Genomic DNA, 23,477 nt, shown 5'->3' on the forward strand with positions numbered 1-23,477 from the left:
CTTAATGTGCCACTGAGCAACTTTCACAGGAATGAACATGGGCCTGCCTCCAATGCTGTGTCCAGTTCTCTTTATACATCCATGAGTTTAACTGACATATTACATCCGCCACGCATATAGCTATTGACAAGCATTTTTTTTATCTACTCCCTAAGTACTCTTGTTGGAGCTTTAATTTGTATTTTTTTTTTATTATTATAGCTAACTAACCATTAGTTGCCATCTGAGGCAACAAATGCAAAGACAAAGCACAAAACACAAAGCAGCATTAAGTCTAATATTTACTCTTTTAGCTCTTTTTTGGTCTCCACCATTGTCTCAGTGACATATCTGGTTCTTTTGACAGATATTTTATAGTCCATTTTTAGAGCTTTTTCACTGAAAACAGCTGTACAAAAAAACCCCCCACACAAATCAAAGAACGCTATGAGAGTAAACCAAAACAGTTAACCATCACAATGAGTTGAAAGATACTAAAACACAGTCTTACTCCCAACTCATCAAATTCAGCTGTTTGGTCAGTGGCCCTACACGTAAAACTACGACACTCTAGGTACCCCTCCACCATCAGCGTTTGAAGCGTCAGTTTCCAGTCCTTACATGCATAGTGTCTTTTCAGGCTTAAGCAACAAAAGTGTTTGGTTAGGTTTAGGAAAAGATTGTGAGATTGTGGGACATGAATGTCGGCCTCCTGGGTGAAAGTTCTGTATGTGTTTGACTGATCCCTCCACCCCGACCTTCTCCCTGTGCAGACTTTCTCGCTCTTTATACTACGTCAGTTACTGTGAGCGTCTAACATCACCAAGAATGGGTTTACATTGCAGTTAGTTGGTGTGTCTCATACAGGTGCTAATAGGTGCCTTATGCGTTGGTATCAGACAGTAAGGGGCGTGACCAAGTGTCAGTATATGACACCCTTAGAATTAGAAGTGGTTGTAAAACATGTATAAAAATATTGATCATAGCTGCTTTAAGCATGAAACAGGGCAAATCAAGTTAATCTAAAGTCTGACAAATACATTTACACATATTGTTAGATTGTCCTGCTGATATCGGGTAACATTCATAACATAGCAGCCTATTTTACACTTGCCTATACTGTATTTATTAGACAGGCCCATGTGTTTTGCCGTCTCTCTTCTGACATCTGGGCTGCAGCCGGAGCTGCAAGCACTTCCTCAAACCCTTCCCCTATCATTACCATCACCTCCTCCTGCAGCCCCACTCACACACTGCAAGGAGAACCCTGTTGTCTTCAAGTCTGGGGCAACTTTATCTCTTTGTATCTTGTTTTAATAGTGCATGTACACAAATATTTGGGTGGGATATTCAGCCAACCGTTCTAAAAATCTCTCCTGATAGTTGATAAATTAGTTTTTGATCAGTCATGCAGTTGAACTTAAGCCAGTTGGTCATCTCATTTTAGCGCATCTTCTGTAGATACCTGACTTGGTATTACATGAGATGTATTGAGCTTTTGAATCATACTGTAGTAGTTTTACAATCATATTTCAGACCTAAGACCTGTCCCTTTTTCTCAGTTTATGTTTCAAACTCAAGCCATCCTCCAAATCAACCTGGATCAACTCAGAGGTTCATTCAGTACAGTCTTACAGTAGCTCCAATCTGTATTTGTGACGATAACCCTGTTCCAGCTGCTTCTTGTGCATCTGGAACAAGTTCCCGGTTTCACAAATCATGACTTGGGAAGCCAGACAGCTTCATGCATCTCTCTCTTTCGTAATAAGCCAGGTAAGAATCCACTTTTTTTGACTTGGTTCACGAAGGGCAAGAGTATTCTAAACACTGTACCCCCCTCATCCACCGTCCCCTGCACCCTCTCTCCTCCCACATCCACATCCTCCTGTCTGCTTTCCCAGACAGCCTTGTTAACATGTCTACCGTTCTCTGAGTTTCTGCCAGTAGGGAAATAATAAACAGATTATTTCTTCGAGTCCACTTAACATCAATCATCGCTTTGCTTAGCTTTGCACCCGCTGTGGTTGACTTTAGTGACTCTCATTAAGAAAATTACTCTCTCCGAGCTCTAAAGTACTCCGCTGCACTCTTCAGTTTACACTTCACTGAACCTGTCACTAAATTCCAAGAGGAGTTGTTGGGGTCTTGCGGGAAAAACAGAAAGCAACACTTGGTTGCTGAATAACTTGGGGGCCTTTCTAGTTTACATGACAAAGTCTTTGGTCTCAGTAATTATGCTGAATGTGAGAATGGCTCGATGTGGAAGTAACGTGACTGTGCGCCTTTCAGGTAATAGAGGAAACTGTTTACATGCCTAAACACAAACACACTGATTTATAAGAGACACATTCTAATAATGTTGTTTCTTAGGAGCCACATTACAGAGACAGAGTCCGGACTAGGGCCAGCTCCAGACTTTTGAGGGCCCTAAGCAGGATTTGGTTCGAGGGGCCCCTCAATGTAAAATGTTCACATGGCACTGAACCAACTTGTGTATTGTAAATATTGGTTTAAGCTTGCACGTGAAGACTAACCAAGACCTATTAGCAGCAGCACTGTCATTAAACAGACCATGATAAATACAGTATTTGTTTATTTGTCCTAACCTGTGAATCATTTTTCTTTTCTAACCCAGAATCCTCAAAGTGCTTGCTTTATAGGGGACAGTAAAATACATACTGAGTCTTCCTACATTGTTCATTTCATCATCTTTGTTGGCAAAAATGACATGAAATGTTTTACATTTTTGTCAAGGGAATTCACTTCCTATTTCCATATGTCTCTTGTTCTTTAAGTAAAATCTTTTTAAGATCTGAGGGCCATAAGCATCAACTTATATTGCCTAATGGGTAGGGCTGGCTCTGGTCTGGACTCCTGCAAGATTTACAAGCCTTTTAAACCCATTTGTGTACCCACAAAACAAGAAGGACTAAAGCACAGACTACATGTTGAGAACAGTGTTCTCACCACAAAGTTTTGATGTCTAACTGTCCCCTAAACTAAGAAAAAAAGACGCTCAATCGTTTGTGAATGAGAACCTTGTACCTATAAGATAATGTGTGGTCATAGCCAATGTGATTCAGTGCTCACGTTTTGTGTTGGACTTGAGTGCGTGGCATGAGTACTGCACATTTGAGAGCCAAACTTCTCTGAATTGGATAAAAAATATATCTCTTTTGCTCAGGTGGGTTATGAGAGACTGGGCCCCTGGGCACAGATATGCCAAAGGCCCCACTGCCTTTTCTACATAGGAGCAAGACACAGTCTTTGTGTGGGTTTTGCCATTTTGTTTGTATTGCATGTCTTTGTAGTTGTTCTGCATCTTTTGTGTGTGTGTGTGTGAGTGTGTGTGTGTGTGTGTGTGTGTGTGTTTATGTATGCGTGTTCTCTATATTATTATGCTAATGTTGATGACTCATGCTCATACTGCATTCTTACATAGTTTTATGCCACTGATGTTCTCATATGTTCTCCTATATGTTGTCTTTAAATGTGAAGCAACATAACATGTAATGAACTATGCTATATATGTATATAAAGTTACCATTGTCATTTTGTGTCTTTGTGGTAATTTTATGTCAGCTTGTAGTAGTTTTGCGACTCTTTTCTGTCATTTGTTTTTCCTTGAGGTAATTTGTGTCTCTTTTTTTGGTCACTTTGTGTCTCTTTGTGGTTGTTTTCCCGCTTGTTGTTGTTATTTTGTGTCTCTTTGCAGTTCCTTTGCATCTCTTTGTAGTCTTTTTGTGTCTCACCCTGGTTAGTATGTGTTAATTCGAGTGACACTCTGCAGATGAAGGCCAGGGGGGCTCCCCGACACTTAGATTGAGCCCCTGGGTCTGTGCCTGGTAGGCCTATTCAGTAATCCATCCATGATTATGCTTCCTTTAAAAGGCATTGTCACACATTCACACTTTGTTGCATAATTGATTCCCCATTCAAACTAGAAACACATCTTCAGTTAGTAAACAGTGCCATCTTGTGGTGAGTGAGATGCTAGGTGTTCATCCCTTTTCCTGGTTTTCCTTACTGGCTTGTTATTTTATCCTCTGTACAAGTGTTACACTCAGTGCATTCTCCTTGAATGACACAAATATGGTTTGTACGAACATCCCTTTTCACAGGAGTGCTTTTATAGAGCAAGAGGAAGTAGCTCAAACTGCACACAACAAAAGAGGCAGTTTAACAGACAGGAAGCATTGACATTGCCATTCATTTACATCCATTTACACAACTATATATGATTAATGATATATGTTTTCTCTCCAGCATCAAATCAAAGTGTTACAGTGAAGTGATACAATTAATGTCGACACTAATTTCTTAAAATGTGACTGAAAATCTAAATGTTGCAAAGTGTTTTAAAAACAACACTCCTGCCAACTTTTTGTATTTTTTTTTTTTTTTTACCTTTTTGTAAGTTTTAATTCTTTCTTAGTTCATATCCATTTTTTGACATACAATGACAGCATGTCTGCGATTTTAACACTCAGCCCAAATGAACTCATGGCTCCACCCCCCACCCATGAGCCCCATGTGACCTAGTGTCAGGGTGAGGCTGTGCACTTGTTTCCGAGGGTTCGACTGCCACACCGGACCAGGAGGCCAAGGCTCGAACGGAGGGAGAGGTGCAGTGTTTCTGGAGCCATGGATTACCAACAGAAACTGGCCGAAAAACTCACCATACTCAATGAGAGAGGGAATGGGGTGTTAATACGCATGAACTACATTAAAAAGGTGAGGGAGAATAGGAAGGTTTACAGAGGCGAGTTGTCCGTGTAACAGAAAGAAGGAACTTGATTTTGACCTTATATGCTTATGCTGTGGTAGTCTTCTCAGAATTTGTGTGTGCATACAGTTGTTACACTATACAAAGATACATTTAACAGTAAACATATCAGTAGTTATTCACTGCTTAGGAATAAACTAAAACTGAATCATATTCAGAAGCATAAGCATTGATTTCTATTATCAGATCATGTAGAACTATTAAAGGGGAACAAGAGCTTGATTGTGCTGATAACAATCTACATTTGTATCTATAATACAAATTATAATAATGGTATAAAGCCAAACATGTTAAATGACTTTCTCTGCCATACAGGACTGTACAACGTATTCTCATAAGGACGAAAACCACCAGTAATAGCTCAGTACTTCACTGCTTTTTAATATCAAGGAACTCTCTAAAAGCTGTAACTCAGACTGCAGTAATAAAACAATGTGAGATAGTTATAACAACTATGTGCTTTGTTGTACAGGCAGCACTGTGTTCCAGCTCACTTCTGAGCTTGTTTCTCCGAAAGCGGAAGTGCAAACAGGAAGTCAGTCTGCGCTGTCAGTCACCTCAAATTTCAGTTATTTTAAACCGAATGCTGTGAAAGTCACACGGCAGATTCAGGCACATGCAGAGGGAGCACCCACCTCTTTGCACCTTGATGTCAAAGGTCCCAAGCCAAGACATTATACTGCATATTATATAAAATCCATTTATTATAAATTTTGAAATTATTCTACTCTTTATTTTAGGCCTACTTCATCTATAAAGGTATAAAGTTAACATATCATTAAATACACATCTGTGACCTGTCATAAAAACCTTTCCTTCATAAGTTAGCGGAAATTTTCCATTGGATTCCTGTAGTGGTGAAATGTTCACCTGATTTTATTGTACAGTTTTTGAGAAATATAAAAGGAAAGTCCTCTCAAATCACATTATAACACATTTATAAATCCACGTATTGGAAATCTCAATATGTTCTATAAAATTTTCGAAGGATTCCTGTTTAGGATGATCCTGATTATGACCATGACAAATTGAATGTGATTTCCTTGAACAGTTTTTGAGAAGTTTAATGGGAAAATCAGCTTAAATTACTTTATAACACTCATATTTGCCTCTAATTATGTTTATCATAACCCACTCTCATTTCAGTGCATGGGAGACAATGATACAGTATGATGCAGTTTGTTGTAAGCTTACATGTTGCATTCACTTATAATCTGGGTTGGTGTGATTAGGTTATACTTTACATTATGTTGGTGCACGGTGTTTTAAGATATAGTTCCATGTGCCCATTTTTAACTTTGAGCACCTGCCTTCCTAAAGGTCTCTGCATGGCCCTGATCCGATCAGACGCAAACAGACCAGTGAAACATAATGAAAAAATTGGAGAATGTAACTATAAGATGACTCCAGAGATAGTATGATTGGTTTATTAACTGTGTGTGTGTGTGTGTGTGTGTGTGTGAAGGTGTGTGTTTGCGAGAGCCTGGTCTCACTCCGAAGTTGTCGAAATCCAGTGCTTGGGCAGTGACTTGCAGCATCAGAAACCAATGAAAAAAGGCTTTCTTTGACATGCGCATGATACGTGGCCAGTTGCCCTTATAGTTCAACAGTGCTTGGTGGCGTCAGGGGGAAATGCAGCTGGACAAGGACAAAAATTAAGGTGGCGAAAGATTCTTAAGCCAAACCCTTTTCTTTTTTCCTAAACCTAACCACGTGCTTTTGTTGCCTAAGCCATACCATGTGTGTTAGTTGCTGGAGGAAAAAAAACCCTTCACTTTGCGGTGCTCTACTGACCTAGTGCTTTTATTTTGAAAGAGACTGTATGAAAATGTTTTATTACCTGTGAAAACAGAAGTGTATTTTGAAAGAAGACAATGCATCTAACAGGCAGAACTTGACACGGTGTCCCAGAACATCAACAACCAATGCACCCAGGGAACTTTTCACATCGTATGTGAACGTTGAAAGTCCATGACCAAACGTCAATATGTGATGAGGTCGGAGTGAGAATGCGTTGGTTTGCGATTATGCCAGTTGGTTAGGGGGGTCTGTGGGAGTGGCCTACAACAAAAAGGCTCCTAAATTGATTCACAGGCATGCACAAGATTTTGTGTAAAGACTGGTCATGAGCCAAAGGACAGCTAATTAACTGTTCATGTCAAATAGGAGTCGGGGGTTGGATTGGACTATAATGAATAAGCACATAACTTCTAAAAGGATTCACGTAACATGACCAAACTTTGTAAAAAAAACACACAGTCACACAGATAGACAGAAATACACACACATACACACCATTTGTCACATGCCCTTTCATGACTCATGAAAGGGCATGTGTCACAGGGAGGCATTACTGTATTAGCGTCAAGTGTTTGTGAGGCTGTGTGTGTGTGTGTGTGAATGTGTAAACGTGTAGATTTATGCGTGTACATGGTTGCAGCCATACTATTCTGAATTCGAGCTTGTTTTGATGACCCAGGCATTATCTTGACGTGACATGCAGGAAGTGAAACACAGGAGAAAATAGACTATGTTTTGTGTACTGTACAGTATGTGTGCATGCACCACACACACACACACACACACACACACACACACACACTTCCCTTTCTGTAACCCTATATGAACATGTGTTCTGTGACATTTATCAGGAGGAGACATGGAAGACCAGTCTTGGTTTAGGCCAGGCGAAGATGTGCTGAGCATGCATGCATTTTTTATTTTCACAGCCAGACTCACTCTGGAGCTGCTGCACAGTCTTCAATTGTCAGTTTCTAAACAGACCCACAGGAGCAGTTCAGTGTTACATATTCTGCTTAAGGTCACTTTCAGGGTGGTTGTTGAGGGAGGTGGGCAGAGCATTATTACCCACTCTGCCCACAATTCCCCCAGCTAGTCTTTGGATTCTTCTTCTGGCAAGCTAACCAGTGGCTGGATGCCACTCAAAATGTAAAAATATTACAGTTTAATCCTGTGAGAGAGCCCACAGTGCATGATGGCGGGGCTTGAAAATGTGTTAAAAATCAAGGATTTAACTGCCAAACCTCCTGAGTGAAATATGACAAAAATCTGACTGAGTGTGACAGTATGATGTGATAACTGATCGCATCACATCCTCACATCTTTATCCTGTACTAACCCCCTTTACAGATATGTGCAGACCCCAAGTTGCGGCCTTCCATCCTGACTGATAAAGCCATGGAGCCTGCCGTCAAATACATCAACAAGAAATTCCCCAACATTGACTTCAGAGGAAACATTGTAAGTATGAGTGCCTCCTGGTTTCTACATAAGGACATGCAGGTGCTTGTTTTTCATGTTTTATTTTGTTGTGATCATAAAAAGATTATTTTGGGACCTTGACATAGAAAGAGTTGTTTGTTCTCAGTCAGTAAATAACTATTGTGTGATTCACTGAAAACGCTATGACATTAGGTCAAAGTGACAAGAAACAGTTCTTTAATTTGTTCTCACATTTCTATCTTCTGATCTCAAGAAAACAAATGTGTCATTGTGAAACTAAAACAACAGACTTGTGAAAAGAAAGAGTTAAAAAATCCACCATGTATCTCATCTCTGGGCTTCCAAAACTCTATGACACAGTCTCATCAAGAAGTATATATGACATGCCTCACAAAGTTAGTGCATGCTGCAGAGCTTTGGTATGATACTGTATGGTGTTTCTCCATGATATGTAAGTATATGCAACAGGTGATTTTAGGGGGATGCCATCCCTCTTGATATCAAAATGACCAAAATGTATCCACCTTCATGCCGTCTCTTCCTGTCTTGGTCTGGACCCATACACTGTTGGAGAGAGAGGATTTTTTTTTTCTCTTTTTCTTTTTTTATGATATTAGTATTGTTTTTGTGCTCCAAAAATATTAACCAAAATATGTCACATTACATAATGACTGTCACAGAGCTATGACTTTGAGAAAAAGGTCTTCAAAGTTTTAGAGCTGCAAAGACACATGACAGAGTCTATTGGCCTTCAAAACTGGGAGAAAGTGCTGGACTTTGGGGGCTGTTTGGGGGTGAAAATACACTGAAAAGCTGGGGGACATCTTGTAGCTAATGAGGTAGCAAAAAAAAAAAAAAAAGCTCATGAACAACAATGGCATGCAGGAAGACGAGGAAACATGTTGGAAGAACTGCATGCATTTGACAACAAAGTTAGCATACACAGTTAGCAATGGACTTCACATGATAATATTGACAACATGGATTCATTTTTAAAGAAAAACCCATTTGATTCATTTGATTTTGGACCATAACAGAGTGAAGTAATAGAAATAGTCGAGGACTGGACACACATTCAGACTTCAGAACCTTTTCAAAAGTAGCAAGTGAGCACCTTTTGTGTAATTTTTTGTTTACTTTGCTGGTAAATCTGAATGAAATCTCAGTGGCCTAGTGGTAGAGTGTCCGCCCTGTGACTGGGAGGTTGTGGGTTCGATCCCTGGCCTTATACCAAAGACTATAAAAATGGGACCCATTGCCTCCTTGCTTGGCACTCAGCATCAGGGGTTGGAATTGGGGAGTTAGATCACCACATGATTCCCGAGCGCGGCACCGCTGCTGCTCCCTCAGGGGGGGACATGCCCACTGGTAGGAGTAACTTTGGTGCTAATGGTTCTGTAATTTGAATGAAACCAATGAATTGTGTAGAACTTAACCAAGCTAAATGTGTGTATTCATTTGTTCATTCTTCGAAACTGCTTATCCAGTAGGAGTTGCTGGAGCCTATCCCAGCTGACATTAGGCGAGAGGCAGGGTACACCCTGGACAGGTCGCCAGACTGTCGCAGGGCTGACACATAGAGACAGACAACCATTCACACTCACATTCACACCTACGGACAATTTAGAGTCACCAGTTAACCTGCATGTCTTTGGACTGTGGGAGGAAGCCGGAGTACCTGGAGAAAACCCACGCTGACACGAGGAGAACATGCAGGAGGGCTCCCCCACCCTGGATCTGAACTAGAAACCCTCTTGCTGTGAGGCAGCAATGCTAACCACCGCATCAGTGTGCCACCTCAATATGTGTAGCATGTTGACAAAAGTTTAAACATTTAATATTATATTTGTTGCGTGATGCTAAGCTGCTTAGAACTAGCTCTGTGGCAAGCCTGTTTTAGCCACGTTTTAATAGATTTCACTATTCTGAAAGCCAAGACTTTGTTTAGTCTTAGTCCGCTCCCCCCCTTTAGTATCAATGAGCTGCCTACTAAATATATTATTGTGTCCACTCTGTGTTTAAATATTTGTTCATTTCATTTCATTTGCATATGGCTTTTGGTTTAATCAGTCACAGGAAGAAGGACAGCAACAAGAAATAGTTGTCTCACACAGTGTGATGCCTCGTAATACCTGACCAGTAATAAAAAGTTCTCATTATTGTTTCTTTGCAGCAAAATCTGACCGGCATACAGCGACAGAAGTCTGAGGTGTTGGCAGCCACAACGAGCTACTACGACTCTTTCCTGGATGTCATAGAGTTCAGGGTGATTATCTCTGTCTGTCTCTTCTGTCTTCATTCTAACCGCTTCATCCTCTTGAGGGTCGCGGGGGGGCTGGAGCCTATCCTAGCTGACATCGGGCGAGAGGCAGGGTACACCCTGGACAGATCGCCAGACTATCGCAGGGCTGACACATAGAGACAAACAACCATTCACGCTCACATTCACACCTACGGACAATTTAGAGTTACCAATTAACCTAGTCCCCAATCTGCATGTCTTTGGACTGTGGGAGGAAGCCGGAGTGCCCGGAGAGAACCCACGCTGACACGGGGAGAACATGCAAACTCCGAGAGTGCTAACCACCACACCACCGTGCCGCCCTCTTCTGTCTTGTCAAGTTTTAAATTTCATATTTATTGTGTTTTCACATAACATGACAAGGACCTACATAACAACAGCAGCACAGGAAGAAACAGAAGCATAACTACATAGCAACTGTCATCATTAACAAACAGTGAAAAACAATGAAAATGGAAAATAAATATATTCCTGAAATACGAAAACATAAATCTGATAATAGAGGACAATGACGGTGTTTGCAGCGCTCTCCTCCCCATTCTCTTTGTTTTCTTCTGCTATTTTGGTTTCCAGAATAAATTTACATACAGAGTGGTTTACTCTTATATAGGAAAATAATTGATTTTATTCCAAATATCAAGGACAGCTCAGTCTGGTTTGGTGCAGCTTTTTACTCGTCTCTTCACATTAGCATATTTCTGTGATGGAGGTCGCAGCCACGCCAGTGCATCCCCCGTATTTGTAAGATTGAGAATAACTCAATCATGTTATAGAAATATGCATGTGTAATGATTATTCAGTGACAGGATACTATGAAAATGATAATTTGTTTATGTCATATTTCTAATCTAATCCCTCTCTGTTCTTCATGCAGGACCACGTTTATGAGTTGCTGAACACCATAGATGCCTGTCAGTGCTTCTTTGACATTGTAAGTACAGGCTACAATATATTTATCTTTATTTATAAGTTGGTGAAAACACTGACGTCAAACACAACATCTGCTGATAATCTGACAAGCTGTCACTCATTTTTATTCATTCTGCTACGATGCTGTTTGCTCCTTCCTGCTACTGTACGTGCTGCAGGTCTCTCCACACCACCCCCGGCCCTCAGCTATTCAGTTTGTCAGGTTTTTTTATTATCATAATTAAAGTGGCACCTCTCGCCTTGTGCATTATGTATATCCTACTGGATATTTCAGCGATCTGTGTCTCCTGTGATCTGATCGGCACAGTTAATGTGAGCGTTTTAACCACCTCACAGGGCTTGGATTTATTTGCAGAACATCTGAGCGCAGGACCTCTTTTTTATTTTACTAAATATAACTGCAGACACATCTGTTGTAATAAAAAGTGAATCTTTCATTCATCCCAATAATTCATTTTCTGTAACTACTTATCCTGTTGGGGGTCGCGGGGGGGCTGGAGTCTATTCCAGCTGACACTGGGGGAGATGATCTGTGATCTTTTCAACTGACACATAATATTAAAGGAATATTTCACCTCAGAACTATCATAAGCCATTTAACCCCCTCTCGGCTCTAAAGGTGACGATAATATGCTGATTAAGGGACAATAGCTGCTGTGGTGACAATTCTGTCCGTTACTGTGGATTTACATAAAGACAGGTTTTCAGGTTGGGAAAAGTAACAGAAGATAAAAATGGTTCAAACTACTCCCTCAGCATAACCCACTTCTGTCTGTCAGCCTGCAACCCAATCTTCTCGAAGTTGGTCGAAAAAAAAGTTTGTATTTTGCATTTCTGCATACCACATATGTTACCATTGTGCATCGTTATGTAGCTGATACATAAAAATGTAATGTTTTGTCACGTTTTAACAACACTGAGGTTAAGGCACAGAACCCACCAGGTTACGATTGGAAAACATCATGTTATGGCTTTTTTTTTTTAAAAAAAAATTTGTAATCCCTGCTGGTTTTGAGACAGTGGCACTGAGGAAAAGACAGAGGTAGCAGAGATAAAGATGTTGAGGTTCTCTTTGGGAGCGCCGAGGATGGATAGGATCAGGAATGAGTACATCAGTGGGACAGCTCATGTTAGAACTTTTGGAGATAAAGTCAGAGAGGCCAGACTGAGATGGTTTGGACATGTTCAGAGGAGGGATAGTGAATGTAGGATGGAGAAGGATGCTGAGGTTGGAACTGCCTGACAAGAGGCCGAGAGGAAGAGCAAAGAGTAGATTTATGGAGGTAAGAAAGAAGACATGAAGTCAGTTGGTGTGAGAGAAGAGGATGCAGAGGATAGGGTTAGATGGAGGCAGATGATTTACTGTGGAGACCCCTAAAGGGAACAGCCGAAAGAAGAAGAAGAAGAAGAAGAATCCCAGCTGGAAATGCAGCAATGTACAGTCATACAATGGTTCTTATGATATCCTATGATGTAGAACCCCATGAATGATGCTACATAATTATTAGTTAATGTAAAGTTATGGAGGTTAGGTTTGGGCAAGTAAGGTTGCTGTTTTTATGTTTAGGAAAAGAAACAAGGTGACAACGTACCTCAAAATGATTCAGAGTTCACATGTTTCCAAACACTGGTCACCTGGAGAAAATCCTTTGGTTTGTAACCCATTGACCTCCCCAGCCTGCCTTCTTACGGGACAGCTTCCCTCTTTACTCACATCAGTGCATTGGTCACATGATTGCAGCCTTCCCAAATATGTAGGTAATACAAGACTTACTGGCTCATGATTGTTTAGGAGATTTATGAATTTTGGTGCGTTACTTATGAACAGCAAATCATACGAACACTGTGTGCGAACAGTATAAATGCAGCAATGTAGCAGCAAAGAAGGACTGCTTTTTGTGACGCTATTACCGGTGCAACACAGTGGTGGATCACTTAAAACTGACCGGTTTTGTGGTTTGTTGTTCTCGAACAGTAGTCTGTAACTTGGCAACCGTCTCCCCAGTGTCACATCACCCATCATCCCCTCCTGCTCTTGATGACAAAGTCAGCTTAAATGCTATGTCACTTTAGAAATGTTGATATGATAAGTATGAAATGTACAAATGTAACGTAAATGTAGTTTGGAGAAACATAACTTTCTCTGATTGACTGGGGTAACGGCTGGTTCCAAATTCTCATATTTATGATAACATAAACTATAGATTAATATAGTTTTTCCATGCATATTCAACTACTTTTCTCTGCCAGTAACAAAACAGCCTCTCTTACAGGCCTGCAGGGGGTGCATGTGTGTTTTAAAGTCAGTTATAGTCTCATAAAAGATTTCAGCTGATCACTATGAATGTATATACTGACAAATGTGTAAGACAATGGTTGTTTTTAACTAAAAAAAAACCCTGAAAAAAGGTTTGATGTTTTTAAACTTAGACAGTCACACTGGAATTTTGATTTCAGGCAGTCAACTTTGACTTCACCAAGAACTACTTGGATCTGATCATCACCTACACATCTGTGATCATAACGCTCTCCCGCATCGATGACAAGAAGGCACTGGTGGGCATGTTCAACTGTGCGCATGAGATGACCAATGGGAGCAGGTGAGAAAACATGACACTACTTATAGGAAGCGACACCATACATGGAGTTCAAAGTAAACTGATGGATGTGTTTTCCATTCACTCACCCTGATTGATCAAAATAGTATTCAGTCAAGTTGCATTTGCTGAGTGCAGCTTTTTTATCTACGACAAACACTTCATTTAAGAGCTTTAATTAAATCCATTCCGAGTTTCCACATCCATCAATACCACCATTTATCTCATCCTCATTATTAATTACAATCTTAATTGCCTCCGACATCAACGGCCCGCCATCAACCTTTCCTGAGTGCCAAGTGGTGATCTAACATTTTCAGTCCGCCCTCTTTGCATGATATTTATTTATTCCCCTTCAAAAGGATGCTTATCTCAATGTGACACGTGAGCGGGGAAAACAAACACATACTGTACATTTTAATGTCACATTTGACTTGCACATCCAACACACAGCTAGGCCCCTTGAGAGAGAATTGTCTCAGCTCTTCATTATGTCAGCCACTCAATTGACGCCGTAGAAAATTATGTCATTTATATACATTTTTATCACCAATGAAATTCTAGATTGACACGTTTTTGGGAATTATTATAATGTATTAGTTCTTTTCCTTCTTGATTAACTGCATACTGTAATGTATCCTGCAGCGACCCCTCCTACCCGCGGCTCGGCCAGATGTTTGTGGAGTACGATCATCCTTGGAAGAAGCTCACTGAGGAGTTTGGCCCTCACACAAGGGTAAGCTCAGTGTGTCACTGTTTACACACAGCACAGCACAAAGGTGCATCAATAAACAGCTGATGATTTGCTGTAACTGAAACGTGGATGGTGGCACAGTAAAGTAAACTTAATGTTCAGTTTAATTCAACTTTGTTTTGACGTTTTTGTTTATGTTTAAATGTTTAAACACAGAACATAAATACTAAATGATACACCCATCTGTTTTGTCTTATTACACCAGAACACCCGAGGGTGATGTGTTGGTACTGTGTGACCACCCAAACATTGTGATGGTTGAATGTCTCATTCCAAAAGCAGTATTATTGATTTGTGGCTAAACCTCTTATTCTCTAGGCCTCTGCTGGAAAATTACATGCCCAAAATTAATTATTTCTCTGCAATGAATAATCTTCGTATCATAATGAAGTTAACACTTACACTTTGCAGTGTAGGAGAAGAAGAAGAAGAACTTTATTTGTCATTATATGAGCAAGCATACAAAGGAATTTCAAACTCCCTGTGGTGCATAATATACATTTTATTAAATTAAATTCAAAAATAATTTATGAATTAGTCACTATGTTAAACAAGACACCACAACAACAAAATAACACAATAATAATAAAGGAAAAACACCAAAACAGGGCACCAGTCGAGAGAGCTCCAAGCTGTTGCACTACGTGCTGCCATCACTGTGACATGACCTCACTGACTGACACTACTACAGAGGTTTAAGGTTTAAGCATCCATGCAGATGTTGCTGGGTCAGAGTAAATGAAGAAATAAGACAAAATAAATGAAAGATTTTATCTCTGCCTAACAAAACATTACACTTTGGAATCATGCAGTTGCAGCTCAAAAACTCTAGCAAACCAGATGACAACATCTGAATGTTACCTATGCATAGACAGATGCAGATGCAATTTAGAGAGATTTTAGTAGAGGTGTGTAAAGGCAAAGTTTCCACATTGGCTCTTTTAGGTTTGTATGCCACCTGTGCCTCTGAGGTAACTGTAAAACTCATTTAATGTAATGCACATGCCACTATAATTATTAATTACATCTAAAAACAACCTTTTTTGGCTCTATTTTGAAAAATCAATTGATCAGTCAGACCTAAATACATGCTCTCATTCATAGAAAACCAGAATAAATGATTGTAATTACACCTTTAAGTGGTCCATACCGAACTGAAATGATTTCTTTATGGTCATTGCTTTGTGCACCGGATGTGTCACATGTTAAAATAGTGTCCTTACCAAACTATTGCCACAATATTATTGTGTACTGTAGAATTAAGACTTCCCTGAAGTGGGACCAAGGGAAATACAAATTATGTCTTACTTCACTTGGGCTCAGTGTTGAACAGGTTAGATTTTGGTGGTCAAAGGTCAAAGGTCAGTGTCACCTTGCATCCATCTCATTCTTGTGAACAAGATCTCTCACAAACACCTTGAGGGAATATCTTCAAATTTGGCACAAACCGTCACTTGGACTCAACAATGAACAAATTAGAATTTGATGGTCAAAGGTCAAAGATCACTGTGACCTCACAAAACATGTTTTTGGCCATAACTCAAGAATTCAGTCAAATAGTATATGATGATGAAGTGATGTCATTTTATATCCAAAAGGTCAAAGGTCAGCTCCACTGTGACATCACAATGTTCTGCATATAACATTTTCTGGCCATAACTCAACATCATACCAGAACAGAAGAGGAGACGTTTGGTCATATACTGAATTGGTGACACTATTCTGGGGTGTCTACCTTGACACTTGGCTGATGTTATAGATTGTCTGTGCTACCAGGGGGGAAGATGTGAAGATGTGTGTGAAGCATCCATGTTTTCACAGACATGGATGTAAACTGTAAGTGCAACTTGAGTGGTGTGCGCAGGCATACAGCTGCGAGGTGGTATTTCTAGTTTAACAGTGACAGCTACACCGGTCTGTGCAGTGGATCATTAAGATAAGCCCATATGCAACAAAATTAAACCACAGATTTTCAGCCTCCAGCTCGTTTTCACTATAATTAGGTGTGAAGTGTTGGCATTTATCTGTATCTCTGTCATTTTGCGTTTTCCTTTATCTTTGCCTCTCTTCAGCTCACTCATTCAATTTCCTTCTCTGTCTCTCTCCCAGTCAGTGACGGCGGCCTTGCTGTCTCTGAGGATGGTCTACCCACGCAGGAACCTGCCAGCAGAGCAGTGGCGGAGTGCCCAGCTCCTCAGCCTGCTCAGTGCCCCAGCTACCATGCTGGACCCAGCATGCTGTGACACTGTGAGTCCGCCCTCCCGTCTCCTCCTGTATTTATCTCTCATGTTTTTCCAGTGATGTCAGCCACAGTAATGAGAGAATATGTCAGGGCTAAATTATACAATAACAGTGCAAGTATTGTCTTGAAGGTCAGATACAATCCATTTAACATTAGTAGTTCAATGTCCTTCCATTACGGAGCTATCATTTAGAAAATGATTTATTTTATTGTCTTCTGACCTTTCTCTGCTCATCCCTGAACTTTTATTTCTTCCTATCTCCATTTTCTGCACATTTCAGTCCTCAGTCTCTCTGCTGTCTTTGAGCACGGGCCATTACAGCTCCTGTGATGTAATGTTATGATCCCTATTGCCTGTGGCTTCCTCATATAATAACCACTTCAGTCGTCCAGCCATGAAAGGAACCTCCAGGCAGCAATTTCTTATCAAAAGACACCACATATTTGAGAGCAAAAGATGGCCACTCATTTAAAGTCTATAGAGAATACTGAAAGCTCTCTATATTATTAGATGTGCATTTTTTAAACCACATTTAGGGAGGATGGTCAGTATTTTCAGGAGGAAAAAATACTGTGCATGATGTACAGAGGGTTTTTATGGTGACTAATCTCAGAAAAAATGTAATTATCTTTTGAAGGTAGAGGAACAGAGTAGCAATGAAAATGCTGATGGCTACCATATAGTTTAACTGACAGGACTGTACTTCATCATACAGTGGGTTTAGTACAGTGGTTCCAACTGGTGGGTCCCGGTCCAAAAGTGGGTCCTGGGTCCATTCTGAATGGGCCACAAGTGACTTGCGAACTCCAGTTTGTAAAAAACACACTTAATTTTGAAGTACAGTGAATTTACAGCACAGAGCTTTTACTTTGAAGTGCAGTTCCCTGCTGTAGAGTGAGGGGCAAATGGACAGCTACATGACAGAGACAGCAAACTAGCTCAGTGGCATGGCCAAATGCAAGTATGATGCTAAATATCATTTAACTGACCTTTAACAAATGACTACAGAGAAATCTGGACCCCGTGGCTGGACAAGTTGGGAATCACTGGTTTAGTGCATGCACAACTGTAGTGAATGTGTCTGTATTGGCAGTTAATAAACGTGTTGTTCACCACAGATGGCATGTGAATACCTGTCTATGGAGGTGATGGAGCGGTGGATCATTAGTGAGTGTTACTCATCTTGAATGATTATTTACTTTATCTTTTTATATAAATATATAAACATGATGCAGCATTTTAATTTGTTTGTCTTGTTGTAGCTGAGACACATTTCATACACACTGATATCACATATGAAAAAGCAGAACTATACACAACAGCAGCATTTATAGGAGAATGTTGCTTGTGGATGAATTTCCCTTCAGAGGCATCACCAGTTAACAATGCATATAAATGACTGTAAACAAGACAGGAGCACTGTGTTGTCACATGCAGAACTAGCAGCGTTTCAGATTGTATCTTTAATGTTGCTGATTGTGCCCCTTGCAGTCGGCTTCCTGTTGTGCCACAGCAGCCTGAATACCAACCAGGCCTCCCAGGAGCTGTGGAAGATGGCTCTGCGGAGCGGCTTCTACCTCATCCTCACCAGAGATGAGGTGCTCAACATACACAAGGTCTCAGAGGACCTCTTCGACAACATCAAAGGGTACGTAAGATGCACGGCTGCAGTATACTATTGTCAGAAATAGTCTTAGTTGATGAATAAGAATTGATGTGAATGGATTAAATAGTCTTGCACTGTTTAGGAGAGGTCTCTTTGATTCTTCATTGAAGCTGAATTATAAAGACCTGCACTGAGCCAACATTAGAGGCCTTGAAGAAGCAGTGTTTAGGCTTTAGTAACATCTACTGTAGCGGTGAAGTTGCAGATTGCAACCAGCTGAACACCCCTCCCATCACCCGGCCCTTTCTAAGCATATAGAGAACCAACAGTGGCCTTTAGGTGACATTCTAAATCCTAGAAGCCAAAAACATCTATCCAATTAAGAAAATTATGAATGTTATCTATGAACGTTTGTAGTAAACAACATTGTATTGGTAAAAACAATTTCGGAGCAACCACTTGAAAACATAGTTAGCAGCGCTGTTTTCAAAGTAGGCAACGCAATATAACTCTAATGCAAAAGCACAGAGTCTTTTTCATTAGAGAATATATTTTCAACATGTCTAAGAGTAGTAGAGTACTATTAAGAAAAAAGTATTTATTTTTTATGTGACCAACTTAAAACAGAGATCAGAGATCTGACTGCAGCTACAGTCTGAGATCTCAAGACTTAGGTTTGTTGTCTGTTCCTCGTGCACGGACTGAGCTGGGAAAGTAAGCTTTTATGTGCTCTGATCCTCTCACTTTAGAATAACCTTCAAAAAACTCTGTGAGACTCAGTGAATTGTTCTCTTTGCCTGATTTTAAAGCTCTCACAAGTACAAGGATGAATGAGTCTGTTGGTTATTGTCATTGTGCATAGGTGTTCTCATAGTTTTCTTCTTGTCGTCATGTATCTTTGCTGTATTTTTCTAAATTATATAAGCTTAATTCTTTTTTTTATTTTTCTGCTCTTTTAATTGTTTTTTTCTCTCCCGAAGTTGAGAGGTGGTCCGTTGTTCAAGTCTGTGGCTTTTTGACCTCTCTTGACACATTTCTCATTTTTTATCATATTGATTTTATGCAGTTTTATGTGTGTGCAAATGAAATTCAAAAAGAAAAAAGCGTGGATTATATAAACTACAGCTTACAGTACAGTAATTACTGATTATGTATTTCTTCATAATTGTTTCAGAAGATAAAAACTGATTCCATTGAAAAGTTAATACATACCAATTCAAAGATGGTAGAGTCGATATTCTTTGGCCACTGTAGTGAATCAATCCATGACTGCTTTAAATATTTAGATGCTTAATTGGCTTCTCATCACTTTCTTTCTTTGTTTTTGTTTTTAGGTATAGCAAGCGAGTTGCAGACATCAAGGAATGTCGTGAGCATGCTTTACTCAACAGGTGAGACTGGCAGGAAACTCAGTAAAGTTTTTACAACTTTTGTGTCATAAATATTCACTGGTGTGTATTTACTTTGAAATGAACTGTGGGAACCAAACGTTCATGTCCATTTCCTGTGTTATTGCTAGTGGAGCTTTGCACAGAGAGAGGAGGCAGTTCTTGAGAGGAGCGCTGAGGGAATTATATAAAGTTCTGGAGGATGAACCTGGACTTCTGGGACCAAAGGTAGAAGTGCAGTAAAGAGCATAACAGCTGTGCACGAGGAATTTAAATGAGTTCATTACTGCGAGTTATAAGTCCAAAATGAAATTCTGGTCACATGACCAATGAAAAACAGTACCTTTGATCCAGCTGCCATCCTGAGCTTGGACTCTGGGGAATATTTGGACAGGAGGGGGGAATGTCTTTGAATGACCCTACATTTCACAGCAATCATGACTTTTACTAAAGTAAGCTGAGACTGTTTCCTAACATTCCTTCTTCTTCCCTGTTCCAATCAAATCCCCAAGGCCCTGTTTGTCTTCATGGCTCTGTCATTTTCCCGTGACGAGGTCCTGTGGCTCGTCAGACACTCTGAGAATATGCCCAAGATAAAGACGCCTGAGGACTACATCGACAAGTAGGTCATAGGTGCAGAGGAAGTTAACCACTGTGGAGGTCACACATTGTCATTTCTGTGTACAAAGATATGCAAGCTAGCAAGTTCTACCTCACTGCAACTTCACTCTTAAGATGTCTCTCTGTAGTGCTGTAGCTGTGTAGTTTTATAGTGGCAGAGTCATACTAAAGTGTGCACAAGAGAGTTTACATTGTCTTTTATTGTTAAAGTTAATAAAAGGTGAATATGTTTGGTGTTAATTTGCTTTTTCTGTTTAACAGTCAGATGGCAGAGCTGCTGTTCCACATGGAAAAGTTGAGAGGTCTGATGACAAAGTGCATCCATGTGGTCCAGCGCTACCACATCCAGTACCTGGCACAGTTTGATGCCATGGTTCTCAATGACACCATACAGGTACTTGTTTATATATACCGATCAGCCACAGCATTGAAACCACAGACAGGTGAAGTGATTAACATTGATCATCTTGTTACAATGCAATGTTCTGCTGGGAAACCTTGGGTCCTGGCATTCATGTGGATGCTGCATGAATGCACCACCCACCCAAACACTGTTGCAAACAGTATAAATGAACGAATGAATGCCTTTATTGTTGCTGCATGTTCACATATGACAAAATTTGCTGTCTGTCATGAAAGAAAAACTGTTCCATATACTCAACACACACTCACATACCCACACACTAAAATATGGTGCTATAAAAAGGACAAGATTACGTGCATATGCAGCTATTGTACATCTGTCTGTGGTAGTGCAATTTAAAATTGTTGTAGTGGTAGTGGGGGAGGGATGGGGATTTTGGAGGGAGCTCAGTTTGTGTGTGGTTGGGGGGTAAAAATGTTCCTCAGTCTGGAGGTGCAGCATTTCAGGACCATATAGTGTCTTTCAGAGGGCAGCAGTGTGACCAGGAGATGAAAGGGGTGAGTGCTGCCTATAACAATCCTGCAGGCTCTACTGTGGCAGTGAGACCTGTAGATGCCTTCAAGGGGGGGCAGGGGGAGTCCAATATATTTTTTTGCACTGTGTTGAAAACCCTCTGGAGAGCCACCCTGTCTGCCGCCGAACAGTTTGCATGCCAGGCTGTGATGCAGTACGTCAAGATGCTCTCCACTGAGCAGTGGTAGACAGACACAAGTAATTTTGCAGAGAGGTTGGATCACCTCAGCATCCTGAAGAAGTCTCTCTCAGGTCTTTTTCACCAGAGCAGTGGAGTTTACAGTCCACTTGAGGTCCTCGCTGATGTGTGTAATGAGGAGCTCCTTTGTCTTTCTGATCTTTAGTGACAGGTTGTTCACTGAACACCATTCTATCAATTTGCAGACCTCGTCTCTGTACACCCTCTTATTGCAGTGACACTATCTGATGACAGTGGCCCCCTCAGCAGGACAATGCACCATGCCACACTGCTCAAGAATGGCCTGAGGAACATTACAAACAGCTCAAGGTGTCGACCTGGCCTTCAAATTCCCCAGATCCTAATCTGAGCATCAGTGAGAAGTCCTGGTCCCTTAGATCTGGCTTTGCTCTGACCTGTTGAGGCCCAGACACAGGACCTCTGGGGATGTCATTTGCTGTCTGACAACGGGACGTTTGAGTCCTGTGGGCTGAGGTGGATTCTTCATTTATTAGTTTTTCCCAGCACGTTCCAGGGAGGCTCAATCAGATCGGGATCTCAAGAATTTGGAGGCCAGGTCGACACCTTGAGCTCTTTGTCACATTTCTTGGCCTGTTCTTGAGCAGTTTTTGTGGTGTGGTTTTCCAACAGAAGCTTGCATTGTAATTAGATAATCAATATTATTCACTTCACCTGCCAGTGGTTTTAATGTTGTGGCTGATCAGTGTAGATGTTCTATACAGTATAATGTGTAACATAAAATTTTGAGTATTTTTCTTTTACTAACTGAGGTGCAGAAAGTGGCACAGAGGGAAAAGCCAACATTTTTAACACTGAAAGCATCCGACATTTTTCTTCTTCAACATTAATACATACATGTATACATTCTCCTCTGCAGAACATGTATGTCTGTCCAGAAGAGGAGTCGGTCCTGATGACTTCATTCGTCTCAACCCTGTCTGCTTTGTCAATCAAACAAGGTAACACAAAATAACACGCTACAGATTATTTTAGCTTCTGTAGATACATTTAAAATTGGAATGAGAAATTTGAACAGTGATGGATTCAATTTTACTCTTCAGTGGAAAACAAGGAGGAGTTTGATTTCAGAGCTCTGAGACTGGACTGGCTGAGATTGCAGGTAGATAGGTTTGTTAAAACATAATCAAATATCACACTTTATTCAGTTATCATTGTAAAACCACTCTTAGGTTTTCTTTCTCTTCTGTTTCAGGCCTACACAAGTGTGAACAAGGCCCCTCTTCCACTAAAGGAGTATCCAGACTTGGCAAAGGTGATGAACATGATTCAGTTTCACACCAGGATGGTGGACAGCGTGGATGAACTTCTGCAGGAGACATCTGAGGTGTCCATTCTCAGGTCAGTCTCTTCTCTTCTCTTCTCTTCTCTTCTCTTCTCTTCTCTTCTCTTCTCTTCTCTCCTCTCCTCTCCTCTCCTCTCCTCTCCTCTTCTCTTCTCTTCCAAATTCAAGATGTCTCAACTGTTTATTCTCCTGTTTGTTTCTCAGTTACTACCCGCGTGTCTTTGAGAAGATGTTCTGCCAGAGCAGCGAGGAGGTGACCATGAAGCGTTACCTCATGGCCTTCCCGGCTGTGTGCTCTCACTTCAGCCAGTGTGGACACCCTCTCTGCCCAGAAGAGGTCAGTGTTCAGTTGTTTCCCTAACAAGCCATTAATCATTGGCTCAGACGCATTGAAGACTCTGGTTACACTCTGCATGAAGTTTGATTCCTCACACTTTCACATTACCGACTTATTCATATGACAAGACAACTCTTAAGTTATAGTTATACATGTTGTTTGAAACACTGGACATGAAACAGCTCCTTCACAGTAAGCTAAATGTAGTTTGGGAGATTATGGGTGAAAATATGCCTTCTATTTTCGTGTGTG

At 40.6% G+C, this 23,477-nt stretch overlaps 1 protein-coding gene across 1 annotated transcript in view; it reads left to right on the forward strand.

The window, feature by feature from the left end:
- Positions 1-4,544: 4,544 nt before the first annotated feature.
- The window catches only part of nckap1l (NCK associated protein 1 like), a 41,060-nt gene continuing 22,127 nt past the window's right edge, over positions 4,545-23,477 (forward strand). The window contains exons 1-17 of the mRNA XM_049582240.1: positions 4,545-4,713; positions 7,916-8,026; positions 10,182-10,274; positions 11,185-11,241; positions 13,698-13,840; positions 14,483-14,573; positions 16,701-16,838; positions 17,953-18,001; positions 18,326-18,482; positions 19,775-19,831; positions 19,960-20,056; positions 20,341-20,450; positions 20,711-20,843; positions 22,463-22,544; positions 22,647-22,705; positions 22,799-22,944; positions 23,093-23,225. Coding sequence (XP_049438197.1) covers positions 4,624-4,713; positions 7,916-8,026; positions 10,182-10,274; positions 11,185-11,241; positions 13,698-13,840; positions 14,483-14,573; positions 16,701-16,838; positions 17,953-18,001; positions 18,326-18,482; positions 19,775-19,831; positions 19,960-20,056; positions 20,341-20,450; positions 20,711-20,843; positions 22,463-22,544; positions 22,647-22,705; positions 22,799-22,944; positions 23,093-23,225 — 1,746 coding nt within the window. The 5' untranslated portion in view covers positions 4,545-4,623. The remainder of the gene's footprint in view (positions 4,714-7,915; positions 8,027-10,181; positions 10,275-11,184; positions 11,242-13,697; positions 13,841-14,482; positions 14,574-16,700; positions 16,839-17,952; positions 18,002-18,325; positions 18,483-19,774; positions 19,832-19,959; positions 20,057-20,340; positions 20,451-20,710; positions 20,844-22,462; positions 22,545-22,646; positions 22,706-22,798; positions 22,945-23,092; positions 23,226-23,477) is intronic.

This window comes from Epinephelus fuscoguttatus, linkage group LG1, assembly GCF_011397635.1.
Source record: "Epinephelus fuscoguttatus linkage group LG1, E.fuscoguttatus.final_Chr_v1".
Lineage (NCBI taxonomy): Eukaryota > Metazoa > Chordata > Actinopteri > Perciformes > Serranidae > Epinephelus > Epinephelus fuscoguttatus.